Source organism: Parasteatoda tepidariorum, chromosome 11 (assembly GCF_982258835.1).
Source record: "Parasteatoda tepidariorum strain Cologne lab strain chromosome 11, Ptep-v5.0, whole genome shotgun sequence".
Taxonomy (NCBI): Eukaryota; Metazoa; Arthropoda; class Arachnida; order Araneae; family Theridiidae; genus Parasteatoda; species Parasteatoda tepidariorum.
In genome coordinates this window covers 34,370,170-34,386,073 of record NC_141765.1, presented here as the reverse complement: position 1 = coordinate 34,386,073, position 15,904 = coordinate 34,370,170, and the positions used below count along the sequence as shown (strand labels likewise).

General features: G+C 26.6%; 1 protein-coding gene across 2 annotated transcripts in view; it reads right to left on the bottom strand.

Annotated features, from left to right (window-relative positions):
- Positions 1-8,824: 8,824 nt before the first annotated feature.
- Positions 8,825-15,904, bottom strand: part of LOC107450099 (ubiquitin carboxyl-terminal hydrolase isozyme L3) — a 91,611-nt gene continuing 84,531 nt past the window's right edge. Inside the window, exons 7-8 of one of the 2 annotated variants that reach the window (XM_071187481.2) lie at positions 12,177-12,256; positions 8,825-9,649 (exon numbers count right to left, since the gene is read on the bottom strand). In XM_071187481.2, coding sequence (XP_071043582.2) covers positions 9,643-9,649; positions 12,177-12,256 — 87 coding nt within the window. In that variant the 3' untranslated portion in view covers positions 8,825-9,642. Of the gene's footprint in view, positions 9,650-12,172; positions 12,257-15,904 lie in introns of those variants that run through there. The other variant, XM_016065825.4, reaches the window with a different exon arrangement.

The following is a 15,904-nucleotide window of genomic DNA, read 5'->3' as shown; positions in this document are numbered from 1 at the left end:
AAAGTCAATTTTGAACAATTTGTAACACTAGATTTTTGTTTTTAGTAAAAACAAAATCTACCATTTCATGTAAATAATTTACTAAGTCACTGAAAATTGATATGTTGCTTAAGGAAAAAAGGAGCATTGAATAACAGATTAAAAATCTTATGGATCCCTAAGACAATTGAGAAACATAAGGTGGAGCATTCAGAGAAATCGAGATAGACAACTCACACCCACATTACAAGCAAGATCCCAACCAACATTACCAAAATAATTTTGTTGTTTTACACTGCAATTAGAAACATTTACTAATGGTAATGAGCCATTTAGGTAGGCCAAAATTGTTTTCCAACGTTTTGATCACTTTTATAATACAGGAGAGTATTTCCTTTTATGTAAGTGAAGTTCTTAATTCACGAGCTACAAAAATAAATAAATAAATAAATGAAATAAATAAATAAATAACTTGCGCTACTTTATTTAAGAATTTGCACGAGTTAAGCTTATTAAAGTTTGGTTAATTATTTTAATGCAGTATGGGCTAATTTTACGAAATATCAAGTAGACAAAATAAAAGTGTATAACAACTTTTTCGTCTTTGAAGGTTTTTAAAAAAATCATTTTGAGAATTTAGTAGGTCTTAACTTGCTTAAAACTAACTATTATAAAAAACTAATAAGTTGTTCATAGTAAACTAAGTTTCAAATATAAACAATATCTGTTGTGATCGAATTTTTAATATATTTGTTTTAATAGTAAGAATTATTTAGGCTGTTTACAGAAAACTTACTTAAGCTGTTACAGCTGTTTACAGAAAAAAGTAGAAATTAATTCAAAAGTAGAATTTTATCGAAGTTAAAGATTTAATGAAATCTATTCTTTTCAGACAGATGTTATTTTTTTAGTTAAAGAAATTAAAACATCTGCCTTTCGTTTCGAATCAGAACGAAGAAAAATTTACAGATCAACGAGGCATTCTCTTGTCAGTGGCGGTATGTAAACGACCTTGAATAATGAACAGCTGTTTATTTGTTAGATATTTAAAATGTTTTTTGTTTTTTTATTTCATTTAGTAGGAACAAAGCATAATAAATACATAATGTGCATATTTTTTTTTAACGTAAAAGTTGCTAGAAAAGTATATTATATTTTTATTAGCCTCTTTATTTTTTTCACAATTCAGTAGAAAACTATGTCCCTTAGTTTACTGATCACTACTATCTCTTGGTATAAATATTATTCCAGCACCACATATTGAATAAATTGGGAATTTATCATTTGTATGACTCTATTCTTAATATGCATGTGAAATACAGTAGATTTTCAGAGTATAGATAATAATTTTTGCATCTAAATCAGCTTTTAAGCAAGTACAGTTTTATTATGTTTTATTTATATTTATTTTATTAACTTCTGCAGAATAGTTATTATTTTATTGATAATTTTGACTAATTTTTTATGTAAAATATTTATTTATTTAAGAAGCAAGTAAAATTGGAACTGCTGCGTAATTAATTTTTTTAAATCATCATTTCAATTATTCTTATTATTGATATAAATACTGTATATATATATATATATATATATATATATATATATATATATATATATATATATATATATATATATATATATATATATATATATCTTAAAATAATCAATCCATTTCTGCAAAAATATCTATATAAAATAAATTAATGTGAACAAGTTTAAAGTAAGTTATGTCGCTAAAACTGTTTAAAATAAAAAAGATCAACACCAAATCTATATATTGAGAGTGTTTCAAATTAGTTAAATTTTGTAATTATTGAACGAGTTAAAAAAAAATGAGCTTTTTTTTTGTATATATATATTATTAGAAATATATAAATTTATTTTTAGATTTTTTTTCTCATATCAGTGTAAATAAATTTAGATTGTATAAATGCATTATGTTTTTATTCATTATTGATATATTTCCATAATACATTTTTTAAATAAAAACAAACAAATATTTCAATAAAAAATATTTAAAATATTTTCATTGTATATTTAGTTCAATGCTGCATTATGTTAGAATATTGTTAAATTTAAACCTACATTACGTAAATGAAAAAAAAAGTATTTTATTTGTCATTATTAAATCCTTAATTTTAAAACATACTTTTTACTATTTTATAGGCAGCTCATTTGCCAATTTTATTTTTTCCCCATCATTCCATTATTTTTTTATATTAAAAATATGACTAAAATATTTCATAATAAAATTAGAACTGATTCAATAGATAAAACATTTTTATTTTATAATTTTGATTAATACTTATGCTATAAATTGTACACTGCTAAATAATGATATTGAAGTAAATAATTCTGAATTGTGACATTTTCATATAGTACGCAAGCAAGGGGGAAAATAACAAGAATTATTGAAATAACGTTTAGATGTTGAATGTTTCTTTCGCGTTAAGCGGAGTTGTTAATTAATATATAAGCCTACCTAAAATACATTTATCATATTCATGGAACAAAGGTGGATATTTTTTAATTGTTCACTGAAGACATTAATAGTTAAAAATTTTTCTATGAAATACTTTTGAATGGTTTAGTTACTATTTTTAATATGAGGTTTAAAATATTATTAAACCTTTTGTTTTAATAAAAAAAACATAGTTTATAATTTTTTTTGATTATTATTTTTTATAGCACACACAAACTAAAAATTTTTTAAAAATTCCTGTGTATAATATGTTAGTATCGAGAATATAAAAAAATTTAGTTAGTAAAAAAAATTTTGAAAAAAAAAAAAAAAAACTGAAAAATCGTTAAAAAATATATAATTTTTCAGCATGCATAGTAAAATTTCGTTATAATACTTTAATAAGATTCAGTATAAGATATTTTTTCAATAATGCCATAAAATATTTTGTGGAAAAAATTTTAACAATAAAAGAAATCTTTATTGGAAAAAATTTTTTCTTGATTTAAAAAATGTAAAAAAGAAAACTTTTCTTGCAACGTTTAATATTACTTGTGCTTGAATTTCACGAGTTCCGGCTTTAAGACATATCCAATCGTCAGATCTAAAAAATAATTACGATAAATGTCATCACTCATCAATCACAAACGTTGAAGTCTCCAGACTCGTTTTTGATGTCATCATCCTTTTGTTCATCCTCTTTAAAGCTTTCCAACATTCAAACGCCTTGATTGAGCATTTCATTAAGGGTCCTTATTGGCCTTTTATACATCTCTTAGGTGGTATACAAAAAAGATGGGTTGGTATAAAAATTATAGTTTTCCCTCTAAATTCACCATTAATGACCATTCAATAAAGAAAGATCTAATAAACGATTTTGACTTATAAAATAAATAAAAGAGAGAACTTTATTATGTCATAGTATATTATTTAAAATAAAAACTATAATACCGGATTAAATTATAATTCTTTTTCCTTAAATAAAACATGTTAGATTTACCATTTCATTTTGGCTTAAATTGTTGAGGATTAGGTTTTCAAATTATTTTTTGACAAACAAAAACATTTTGGGACGAATAGGCTATATCAATGAACAGCTTCCTTGAGTCCTAATTCCTAAATTTTTATTTAAAAACATTTTAAAACACTCTTTTTACTTACTAATATAAACAAATTTTTACTTAAAATATTAGACTTTTTTTTTTAATTATTCAAGAGCATAAAAATAAGAAGCATTATTTAAAAAATGAAATTTTTATTTTCTAGATAACTTTGCTAAGAAATAAAAAAAGTCACTCTGAGGAAACAATAATGAAAATTTTAACAAGCGTAATTCATAATATATTGTTTGTTTTTAATATTTACCTTCAACCGGACTACTTTAGTCCAATGAAAAAAAAAAAATTCTTACTTTTTGTACTGAACCAACAAATGAAGACATCTTTGTATTTTTAGGTATAAAAGCAGTTTGTACACTATTTAAGAGCATTATGATAGTTTTGGGTAATTTACACAATTTTGCCGTAGGCAACACTGGAGTTTTTGTAAATCATTGTTTGAATGAGTTAATTTGCTTGCCTTCAAACATTTGATTGTAGACGAAAGCCAGCTACGTCATAAAAATAAGGTGAGTATCAAATTATTACACCTAGTCACCTATTACAAATGTGTGATAATGGTCTTTCCTCATTTTTTGTTTCTTTTTGTTACGGTATATATCAAAGTTTTCATAAACACAACCTATGAAATGAAGCTAAATAGAAAGGATATTCTTGTTTACGGGTGGGCTAACATCAAGAAAAAATAAACCCTTAGTATTACCAAGATGGCTGATTACGAGTTAAAAACGTTTAGCATTCAAAAGTCATAAAAACAATAAAAAAAAACTTCCCATCATGTTTTTTAAATTAAAAAAATTATTATGTTTATTTATACAAAATATTTTTTTTCGATTTGCAGAATCATTTTAATTGCATTCTTTTGTACTAGGTATTACGATAGTCAACATGTGAATTGTATTAAATTTCTTTTTAAATTTGTGAACAATAATCGTCTAAAGCTCCAAGCACTGTGGACCAAAACTTAATAAATAATAAAAAAATAAATAAAAATTTTTTTAAAAAAAATGTACAGTTTAAGAATATGCAAGTAGATTAAAGAAATGCAAGCGAATTAAAGAATATGCAAGCGAAAACGCAAAAAAGTTGCTCTAAGTAGGTATCTTTAATATGTAGATAAGTTTTACGAGTAAAAAGTATCAGTAATGTTAAAAATGTTTTTATTTTCCGTAGCCAGTAAATTATTACTTCGCATTTAAACAACACTCTACTTCAAAATTTTTTTTAAATACGTAAAGCACGAAATCATCCCTCAATTAGAAAGACAGATATTTGCATATGGTTTATTAAAATCTTTCATAAAAATGGAAAAGAATACAATTGTGTAAATAAAATTTGAAATATATAATAATTTAATGATAGGCTATTAGTTACTCATCCTTTTTGAGAAAAATTAAATTATACGTAACATAATTTTAGATTTATAATTGTTTCTTTGAGTTTAAATAAAAAATTTTCTTAGTGCAGAAAGAAAAAGAAATACAGAAATATATCTATTTAGGAAAAAAAAAAAGACTTTCTAAAAATTTAAATTGTTGAGAAAATATGGAACCATATTATAAAATGGATACCATAAGCAATTTCAAATATTTTATTAAAACAGAGATTTCATCTTTGAAACATAACACGCTAATGGTACATAAATATATCGTATTATAAATATTTTGTTGGTAGCAAAAGAATAGTGAAAAATGTATTCCGAAATTTAAGATCAACGAAGGGACCAAATACTGAAAGCAAATGTTTTTTTTTCTTCTTCTTTTAAATATCCTCTAAAATGTACCCTTTACTTTGCAGTTACTCCCTCAAGACAAAAATTTCATCAGGTATGACATGAGCCGTCATATGTCATAAAATTTGGCCGAATAATCTGACATTTAATTTCACGTAATCTCGCTAACCTTTACTCAAAACTTCTGGCTCGCAAAACTTAATTGATATTTTCCTCCGCTCTTCTTTCTTTGACTGAGTCCTGCTATAAAAAGAAAACATATAATGAAAGAGGCAAGTGTGAAAATTAATTTTAGTCCATGAAAAGATGAACATGACAAGATAGAACAGTTTAGGGAAAGATATTTCGAGCAGCATTTGAAAAGCGCATAGAAAAATAGGAAGCTGTTTTGGTATTTTTGTCCAAATGGGAGACACAAACGTTAAAATCTGTTTCACTGGGCGTGAATTCTAAACAACAATAAAATTGTTGTCAAAAAAACTCAAATTTTGCAGCCTCTTTTATATTAATTCAATTACCAGAAGACTACCATATTTTATAAAAGAAATTTTGAAAAATCAATTTAAGAGTTTGTAAGAACTGCAAAGGTTACATATGAATTAACAGACAGAAAATAGAATTAACTTATAAACATAACTCGTAAAGAGAATTCTCACTATTTCTTTTTTGTCTGTATATATAAAAACCCATTTTATTCTTATCATTTAGATGCTAGAAGACAAACCGCACCTATTTTTTCTTAGAATTTTAACTAAGAGTTGTTTATCAAAAACGGAATAAAATCAATTTCTAAATTGAAAACACTATGTCACATTTATTAACAATTCTACTATCGTAAAAGCTAATCATGCACAAATTTGTCTTAATACAAGTTATTTTCTGATTGAACAATTTTAGGTTTTTGAAGTTGACCTTGCAAAAGCTCTCAACTTATCAAGAACATTAGTAAAGGATTAACATCAGCGAATTGTGCTAAAACGTTAATGTCGCAACTTATAATAAGATTATTCCAAGACATTAAAATAGGTTAAAAATATTTAATTTTTAAAGGATAATCTTTTGAAATTATTCAATAAAAATTTGACGAGTATTTTTCATAAATTCTAGAATTAATGTAAACATTAATGCAAAATATTTTTTACTGATAACTAGTGGTTTAAAATTAGAATTTTATGATAATTTTGAAAAATAGATAAATATTATTTAATAAAAATTATTAGTGAAATATAAAATCTTTTGTACTATAATATACAAATGTGTTGCTTAATGCAAGAAGGACCAATGTTGGTATTTGTAATCGGTTAAAAAGGTCTAAACATTAGCGAAAACAATTTTAACAATCAAAACAACAAGAACTGTAATAATTTTTCAATAGTTCTAAAATTTAGTTTTTACCATTTTGAAATGTGTTGCTTTAAGTCACGGGAATTAAAAAAAAAATAGATTTAAAGGAATATTATATTATATACATATATATAAAAAATAGTTTCACAAATAATCTCCACTTAAAAAAAGAAAAATTTATTTCTATTGGGACAATTTTTCGAAATTGTAATATGTAAAACGATGAATTAATAACACCTAATTTCTGAAATAACTTTATTTCATATTTTGCTCAACATCAAGTAGAATAAAAAAACGTACAAAATATGGAGTACAAACACTTGCAATACAGCATAGTTACACAATAACATTACAAATGGCGACAACATTCCTAAACAAATCATGCAAAACAAAGGTATTCAGACAAGATATTTAAGACAAATAATTTTCAATAAATCCACAGCATTATAAGCCTTGCCCTTGAAAGGTGGAGTTAAGGCCACCACATATAAAATGCACCAGTTATTTAGTGGCCCATTGGATGTTAAGTGCAGAAACAATAAGTTGTGTTTTATAAAATATAAGTAGTCATCATTTAAATTAGCTGTTTAAAGTACTTCAAGTACAAAGAGTTAACAAAGGTTTACCATTGAGCATTGAAAATATATAGTAGTTAGTATATATGTATAGTAGTCAAATAAACTTATATTTAAATATATTGAAGAACAAATATCTTAAAGCAAATGTAAATGTTAAGTAGGTTTACACATTGAGTAAAAAATTATAAAATAACCCAAAATCTACAAATAAACAAGGTCGAAAGACAAACAGTAGTTTCGAGACTATAAAAGAATCATGTGTGTAAACACAATGTGTATTCATACTACATAGCTGCCAATATAGATAGGAAAAAATCCAGTGGATTTTACGAAATAATATAAATTTAATTTTAACTCTTGCATAATATACTAAATATTTTAAACAAAGGGAATTTTAGGGATTTTTATAGTCATCGAAATACAAAACTTTAGCACACTGATAACATAAATGGTCTGAAATATTTTCCAATTCTGATTGGCGTAAAATGCACATTTTTGAACAAGAAATAAATAAGTAAATAAATAAAAGGATAAGAAAAAGCTTTAAAATGATTATTATAAATGAGGCTAGTTTCATTGTGTAATAGTAATATTTATTTAAATATTCCAGCAAGCAATAAATAGGGTAACATTTCTATTTCAATGGAGTTATTTTTTAGGAAACTTACTCAATTTTAGGGAATATTCTAAAACCAGGAGAATTTTTATTAAACCAGTACACCAGGAGAAACTAGGAAATCCAGTAGAGTTGGTGGCTATAATACTACACGTCTTTTGAACTTGTTAATTTGAGCTTTATGTTTTTGCGTTATTTTACTATCACTGAAGCCACATACTACGTATGCAGCATAAAATAACACTAAAAAAATTAGTAGCATAAAAGAATTAATAAAGATAGCAGGAATGAGTCGCACAAACGCAGTTAACAGTAGAAATACAAACATTGTTACAGAAGCAACAAAAGCATACAACACTTAATGCAATGTAGAAATAATTTCCCTACTGCTGTTGGAAAAAAAACTTCATTTTTAAATATGAAATAAAAATGTTTGAATAATTTTTTTAATTATATATATCTTCTTTGTTTGTATATCTGTGTAAGCATATGTATTCTATTTTGTTGAGTATTTATAAATTTGTTTTTGTTCATATATATGATACTGAAAAGTTTATTTATTTACAAATTTTTTATAATTGTTCAACATTTTATCAGTCAACATATAAAGTTAAAAAATAATAATTTTCAAATAAGTATATAAAAAACAAGTTTTTGCTAATGCAAATAAAAGTTTTGCAACTGTAATATTTTAATTCTATATTCCTATATTTATTCCATTATTTATTATAAATCAATTTATTAATAATAAATAAATTATATTTATTTATAACCTAAAAGTTCAATATTATTAGTCAATGAATCGCTAAAATAAATAGCTATTTTTAACGCATAAATAAATTTTTTTTAAAATGTTTACGAAAACTCAACTAGATTTCGTTTTATTTTTTGTTTGCTTGCAAACATGGGAGTTTTTGAAATAAAAGTATTTGCAATGTAATATTTGATATTTTTTTAAAAAGTATTTATAATTAAAAAAATATTTTTTTTAATTCCATAAACATAAATGGAGCAGTAGGTAATACACTTAAGCATATCAATAGTTATTTCTTATTTAAAAAAATGACACTGATATTGGCCACAAACCCTTTGCACTCGTATGGAAGTCTAGGTTACCACTCTAAGCTGTTTGCGGCAGGGTTATATCTTTCATTATTAAAAACTTTGGAATAGGATTAGAGAAAAAAAATATGAATTGGATGTGCCGATTATACTGAAGAAGAACCGAAAAAAGAAATGTTGAAATTTTTATATTGTAATAATTAATAATATATTTTGTAAATAACTGTATATAGATATGCAAATTGTTCTGTTAACTTTATGTCATTGTGAGAACTTCCCCTTCTTACTCAAGATTCATTTGTTTTAACGAATTGACATTAAATAATCAGAAATAATCAATGTAAAAGTCAGAGCTTTCGAGCTGAAACAGCTTTTAGCTGGAAGATTTGGCATAACAAACATCGTAATGAAGTGGTAGCAAATTTATGCTAAATATATATATATATATATATTTTTTTTTGCCAACTTCTATTTTATCCTACGTATTATGAAACAGTTCTGTTAACCTTATTTCATTATTAATCTTTTCTACTTTCCTTTCACACAATTTTTTTTTTAGCCTAACTTTGTTTCGAGCGCAAAGGGTTTAAAGAGCATAGAATCTATTGAATCCATATGTTCAGATTAAGTGGCAATCGAGAGATATTAAACACCTTAGAAAATAATATAACAAAGATAAACATAATGAAATCACTGACAAAAAATTTCACGAACAAAAAGAACGATGATCAAGCTCTCTAACTATCAGATAGTTAGAACCTGAAAAAAAATGACATAAGATATTTTAATATAATGCATTCAAAGTGTCTAGAAAAAAAAATATAAAGACACAAAAGTTAAGATTTTAAATAGGCAAGGTTCCACACTAGTAAGCCCTTAATATTTTGGAAATATTCATTTTTGAACATTTCATCAGGATGACAAAAAATATTTATGTAACACATCTAAATAAAATTTAGTCTAAATAAGGTTTTGATACTAATGTTTTAGCGCTCTCTACAGAAGTTCAACTGTCTTGGGAGGTAGGCTAGATTTAAATCTTTAATTAGCCGTATCTTCCTTGCTAATTATCACAGAACAAAGTCTAGGGGAAAAAAAGCCACGTAAATGTTTAATGACTCAATAAGAAAGCTTTCTAAGATAATATCGATAAAAACTACCCATATAATGATGATTAAATAGCTGAAAAAAACTACGAATAGAAAAATGAGAAAGCTAGGAATATTTAGCAATTACAAATATGATTGAAAAACGTTAAAAATTTCAATCTCACTCATTAGAGAACGAAAGGTAATTAAAGAAAGCTAAAAGTAATGAAGATTTTTAAATAAAATATACTAATTGAATTGAAGAGAATTAGCTGTAAGCTGACATGAAAACTGTTAAAAGGTAATTCTTTATAAAAATAAAATCGCGCCTCTTTCACTTCTAATGGCAATCACATATTTTTCATAGCTGGATGGGAAAGCTTACAACTTTCGTCAAAAGCATAGCCATAGCCTGAAGACACGAGGAGACAAGAAAAATGCCAATTAGTTATTAGCTTTACCTGCGCGCAAATAAATTACATGACTAACCATTCAACTTATGAAGCAAAATGTGTGAGGATGTGGCCTTAGGCGGCTTCTTTCAGTTTAAGAGGAACGGAAGATCGCCACAAATATTGAAGAAGAGTCGGCAAAATCGTGATCGTCGGGTCGTGACATAGTCCACGTGCCGGAGTCACGACGCTCTGACCGAATGTTGAGTCAATAAAAAATGCAATTAAGGCAAAAAAGATAATACAAAAAGTAAGAAGAGAGCGCGTGCCAAACGTCGTGATATCTATTTTGGCGAGAGGTACAATAATCGTTTGGTCACGACGTAAGCACCCCCTTAGAAGAGAAATGTGTTTAGATAGTTCGAGGTGTGATAACAAACTCAATAACGGATCTCCTAAACGCTTTCGATAGGTTATTGGCAACACCAGGCCATTAACTATGAGCCACGCCGATTCGGGCGGAACTCAGATTATTGCAAATAAAGAGATTCAATTATTTAGAACCAATAAAGGTTGCAAATCTAGCTCGTTAAAAAAAAGGGAAGGAACTGGAGGACTGTATGTTTTTCAATACGTTTCTATAGCAGTTTTGTTTCTAATATTTATTTTGAATGCTCTTTCTTTCATTTTAAATTAATGGTGACATATGCATGTTAAGTCTATTGTAGTATATTTAAAAAAGAAATAAAGTCAAACAAATTCTTTAGTGCCTCAATCCTGTAATAGTATTTTAGGAAGTCATGATCTGGGTGTAAAAACGATTTAAATTAATTTAAAATGAAATTTTTTTTCTGTATTGTTGGAGTATATCAAGCACAAAATGTTTTTAAAGCCACAATTTATTAGTCATGTTTTAGAAAGTTTAAAGTTATAAACAGCAAATTTATATAGATAGGTAACTGATTGTCGATTCACTTGTAACAGAAAGGACAAAATTGATTCACTTCCCAATAAAAGATTACAAGAACTGAATTCTAATACACTACTTAGTAACACAACTTAAATATCATGCTAAATGAATATTATTAGTAACTTTTAAGTTCGTCATTTTGTTGAAGTAGCAATTTCTATTGATATTGAAGCAATTTTCCCAGTTCAGAATGAAGTGTAAATTATTATACTTATGGAGCAACAGATAAAATTGCTATCGGAACTTTTTTTTCAATGCAACATAAAAATTTGGCAATGATAAAAGCCAAACTAATATTTTTAAATTAAAAAATTCCATTTTTGTAGCGAAAATTAATTTTTCATTTCGTTGAACCAAACAGGTTGAAATAGAAGAGACAAAACTACTGCGAAATGTTTACTTTGGAGCAAAACTAATGTTTGAAATTCAAAAATTCTGGTTCTGAAGCAAATAGGGTAAATTGAAATTATTAGATAACATTTACAACACTGCGTTTGTTTCAAGCTTTGAAAGGTGTAGAAGACAAAATGTCCTTTGACATTTGGTTTTTAAAAAGAACAACATTCACAAAATCATTTAAACTTCATTTCCAGTTTATTATATTTTAATTTATGGAGTTTGAGTTTTTTCGGGAAAATTTAATCTAATACATTTAATAAAGGAGGGGCAAAATAAAAAACTCAAGAATACTTACCTGTTTCAATAGTATAATAATAAATATTATCACGCTATATTACACATAGTTTAATATAACACTATATAAACAACCTACAGGTAATTAGCCCAGATAGTTTCTTGTTCACACACAAGTATGGTTTAAATAAAAGTTAACTTACAGGGCACCAAATGACAAAGCAGTGAAGTTGAGATTATTGGGATCACGTTCCATGTACTCTTTGCACACTGCAGCAGCATCCTAAAAAATGAAACAAAATAAAAAAATAAAATATGCAATATTTTTTATTGTAAATAACAATCATTAAGAACAAAATTATTATAATAACGTTAAATATATATGAATGATCAATTTGAGAACGAGATTAAGTAGCATATACCTTTTTTTTCAGAACTACAATAATCGTTCTATTCAGTTTTGTACATTTGAAAAAAGTTACACTTATTATTCTCCTTTGAAGCAGAATTCTTATTAAACATATTTTTCCCCCTATTTTGAATTAATTTAGGTCAAAATAAGTAAAATATATTATAATTAGCATTTAAATAATTCATGGGTATGAATTACAGCGCTAAACACCACGGTCTCTTTCTGTATTAAAGGTGATATTATATCTTCCAAACAATAATTTTTCAAATTTGCACTTATTTAAATCTAAGAGAGAAAGTAATTTCAATGATAAATAACTGTAATTTACAAAATCAATTATTGATAAAATTTCTGAATACGAATGAAAAAAAAATTACAAACTACCTTTTTTTCTTTTTTCTTTTTGGATTTTAAAATATTTGTACAAATATAATTCCGATAATCTAAGCAGATTTTTTAGTAACTTTTAGACAGTTTTTTTTAAAAAAATTTAAAACATACCAAAGTATATTTCGCTCGTAATTAGAACGTCAGAAAAAATATATAAAAACCGATGTCCCATCTGCGTCAAAGGGTTAATTTACTGTAAGTGACTCCTTTTCAATTTGGTTTTACCATTGCAATTTGGTCAGATTGCACTGAGATTTAGCCAGAAGTGAAATCCGAAAAGAAAAAATGACGATAACAGAAGCCAGACACCATGTCACATAAATTTAAGACCACCCTCAAAATAAGAATTTTATGTCTGAAGTTTCGTTCAAGAAATTTAGATTTCCCTTACTATTTGATGGCACTTCGCAACAGGAGTATTGTGTAGTCACACGTGAGAAACAATTGATTGGTAAAAGATTTTGGCATTCAAAGCACTGAAAAGCTATATTTATAAAAAGTAGAGGCATGCAGAGAGGTCAGATGTATCAAACGAGTAGAACATAAATGTGGCATTTAGTACGACAGTGAACTTCTGGTAAAGTATACATAATATAGCGACAGAAAATAGGGACTGTTAGTATATTGCGCATCTTTTATTAGAGTTATCTTACGATTAATGTTGAGGGGGTAAATAGGTATTTAATAAAGTGCAAGAAGTTTAGAGTTATTCGCCCTAAAGTTTTAAAAATAATAATTAAAACGATATATATATATTAATTAATGTTATTTGAAGGCAATTTTTTTAATGTTATTTGAAGGCAAATGTTTTTAATGTTATTTGAAGAACTTTTTTTTTTAAACAGAGTTTAAATTTTTTAAAAGTCCCTTTTTCTTAGTTGGAAAAGGAAGGGGAAAAGTTTGGCAAATGACACCGATTTGCCAAAATGTTATTTATACACTTAATATTTTCTTTATTTTGAGTTATATACGCTGCAACTTAAAAGAATAAATTCTATAATAAAAAGATTAACAGTGTATCAGAATTCATCGCTAAAGAATAACAAACATAACTCACCAAAACAAACAATTATTATTAAAGCTATTTTTAGAATTTTTCAGTCATTTTTTGAAAACTATTTGATTTTTGCGCTTGCGACCCCAATTTCTAGACTATTATTCACTGTTGTAGTTTGAATAACGATTTCTGATGTGACTTCATTATAGATTTATTAAAGAATTCCTGGAAGTAATGGTTTTAATATTAACAGCGAAGCCTCCTTAACCGATATAGTGTTGCACCCTTTTTCAAAAAATGAACTGGAAGTGTTCCCTCTTCCAAAGAAGAGCCTTCAGTCAAGTTTGTGTGGAGTAAAAAACGCCGGTCGTGGCGTTTTTGCACTTGATTAGATTATATGACCAGACATACTCCGTTCATAACGCTGTATTGGTTACTAAAGCATAAATAATACCGTCCAAAATGTTTGTTATTGTAATAGTGCTATTTAACAACAAGTATAAATTTCAATTTTAAGTACTTGGAATTGTTGCAAGAAGAAACAAAATTTTTGACGCCTTTATCCCTTCCTCTTAATTCCTCATAAAATGTTTAAGTGGAAAATACAGAAAACTTCAAAATTCGCCTGTGTTGCGATAGGAACACAAAATAATGTTGAAAATATCACTTTGGATGATAAAGATCTCTGATTTCAACCTTCATGCAATTCAACAGAGCTTTCAGCCATAAAAATTAATTAGTTTAGTTGCAAAATACAACTAACAATCAACGATTAATTTTTTAACAATATATTTCAAGATCTTGTTTACTTTGTTACAAAATACCTCATAGTCAACGAAAGGCTTTTTTTAGGCTCCGAAAAACTTTTCAAACAACACAAAAGATACTTTTTAAAATTAATTTCTTCAGCTTCAAGAGGGAAATTTTCATGCAGTGATTTTCATGATTTTAAAATGGCACTACGTGTTTGGAATACTTCTAAAATATTTTACAATTTATTGCGGTTAAATTTTGTTCATACTTAATAAGAATCGGAGTCTGAGAGCTGCCGTAGGGCCGCAAAGAGTTAATGTTTAAAAAATAGTTTTCCAGAATATTATGAGTTCCGAAAGGCAAACAGAGTAGAGTAATTTAAATACAACGATCTATATGCAATTCATGAAAGTTAAACGGTAGAGAACATGATCGTATTACATAGAAAGTCAGCAAATAATGAGCATTTAATCGGGAAACGCCTAAAATAATCATTTACAATTCCTTTATCTCTGAATGATACCATTATAATTTAGAAAGATGAAGAAAATATGAAATTTAAATGGTGGTATTATATCTTGGTATCAAGAAAGAATACTTTGGATTCTAATTTTTTACTCTAACAAATAGAAGTAAAATTAGTCTTATTCCACTAATGAATGAGGGTTTCCTCACGAGAAAAGGTCTTACATAATCAACTACTATTGAAAGGCGAATAACTGTAAAAACGAAGTGATATATATATATATATATATACACTGCTAAGAAAGAAATCCCAAAATTATCCCACAGATTAATAAGAATCAAATGTTTTCAATAATACGTTAGCATAAAAGAAAGAACGTAGGTGTCAACCAAGATATATCCCACATACAAGTTAATTTATGAAACTTTTTCTGCAACTAAGTTTGAATTTACTTCATTCCATTGAAACAAACTCTTCCAATTAAAAAAACCAACAACCTTAATACGAGCAGGATATAAAGACATACATAGAAATAATCTTCCAGTTCAATAAAAACAAAAATCACCTGGAAGAGAAATCCTAAGCTTCACAATAAAATAGGAAGACAAGCGCAGGTAATGCACAGGAATACATAAAGATACCGTTAATCAGATACTAAGAAGCCGTAATGATTAACACACATGAATCAATAAGTTTTACTTCATTCCTTATCGAAGTCTCGAAGCTATCTGCCAAAAAGTTTTTACTCCGCGTTCTCAACTTATCAATTCATCGTACATTTAGAAAGCCTTAAAACATAATTGATTACTGAAAATAAATTCTCGGAGGATAAGTTGCCGGAACTCTAATTTATAGTAATTCCACTAGTGAGAAAAGATGGCGAAAGAAGCTATCAGTTTTGATAAGAATACCA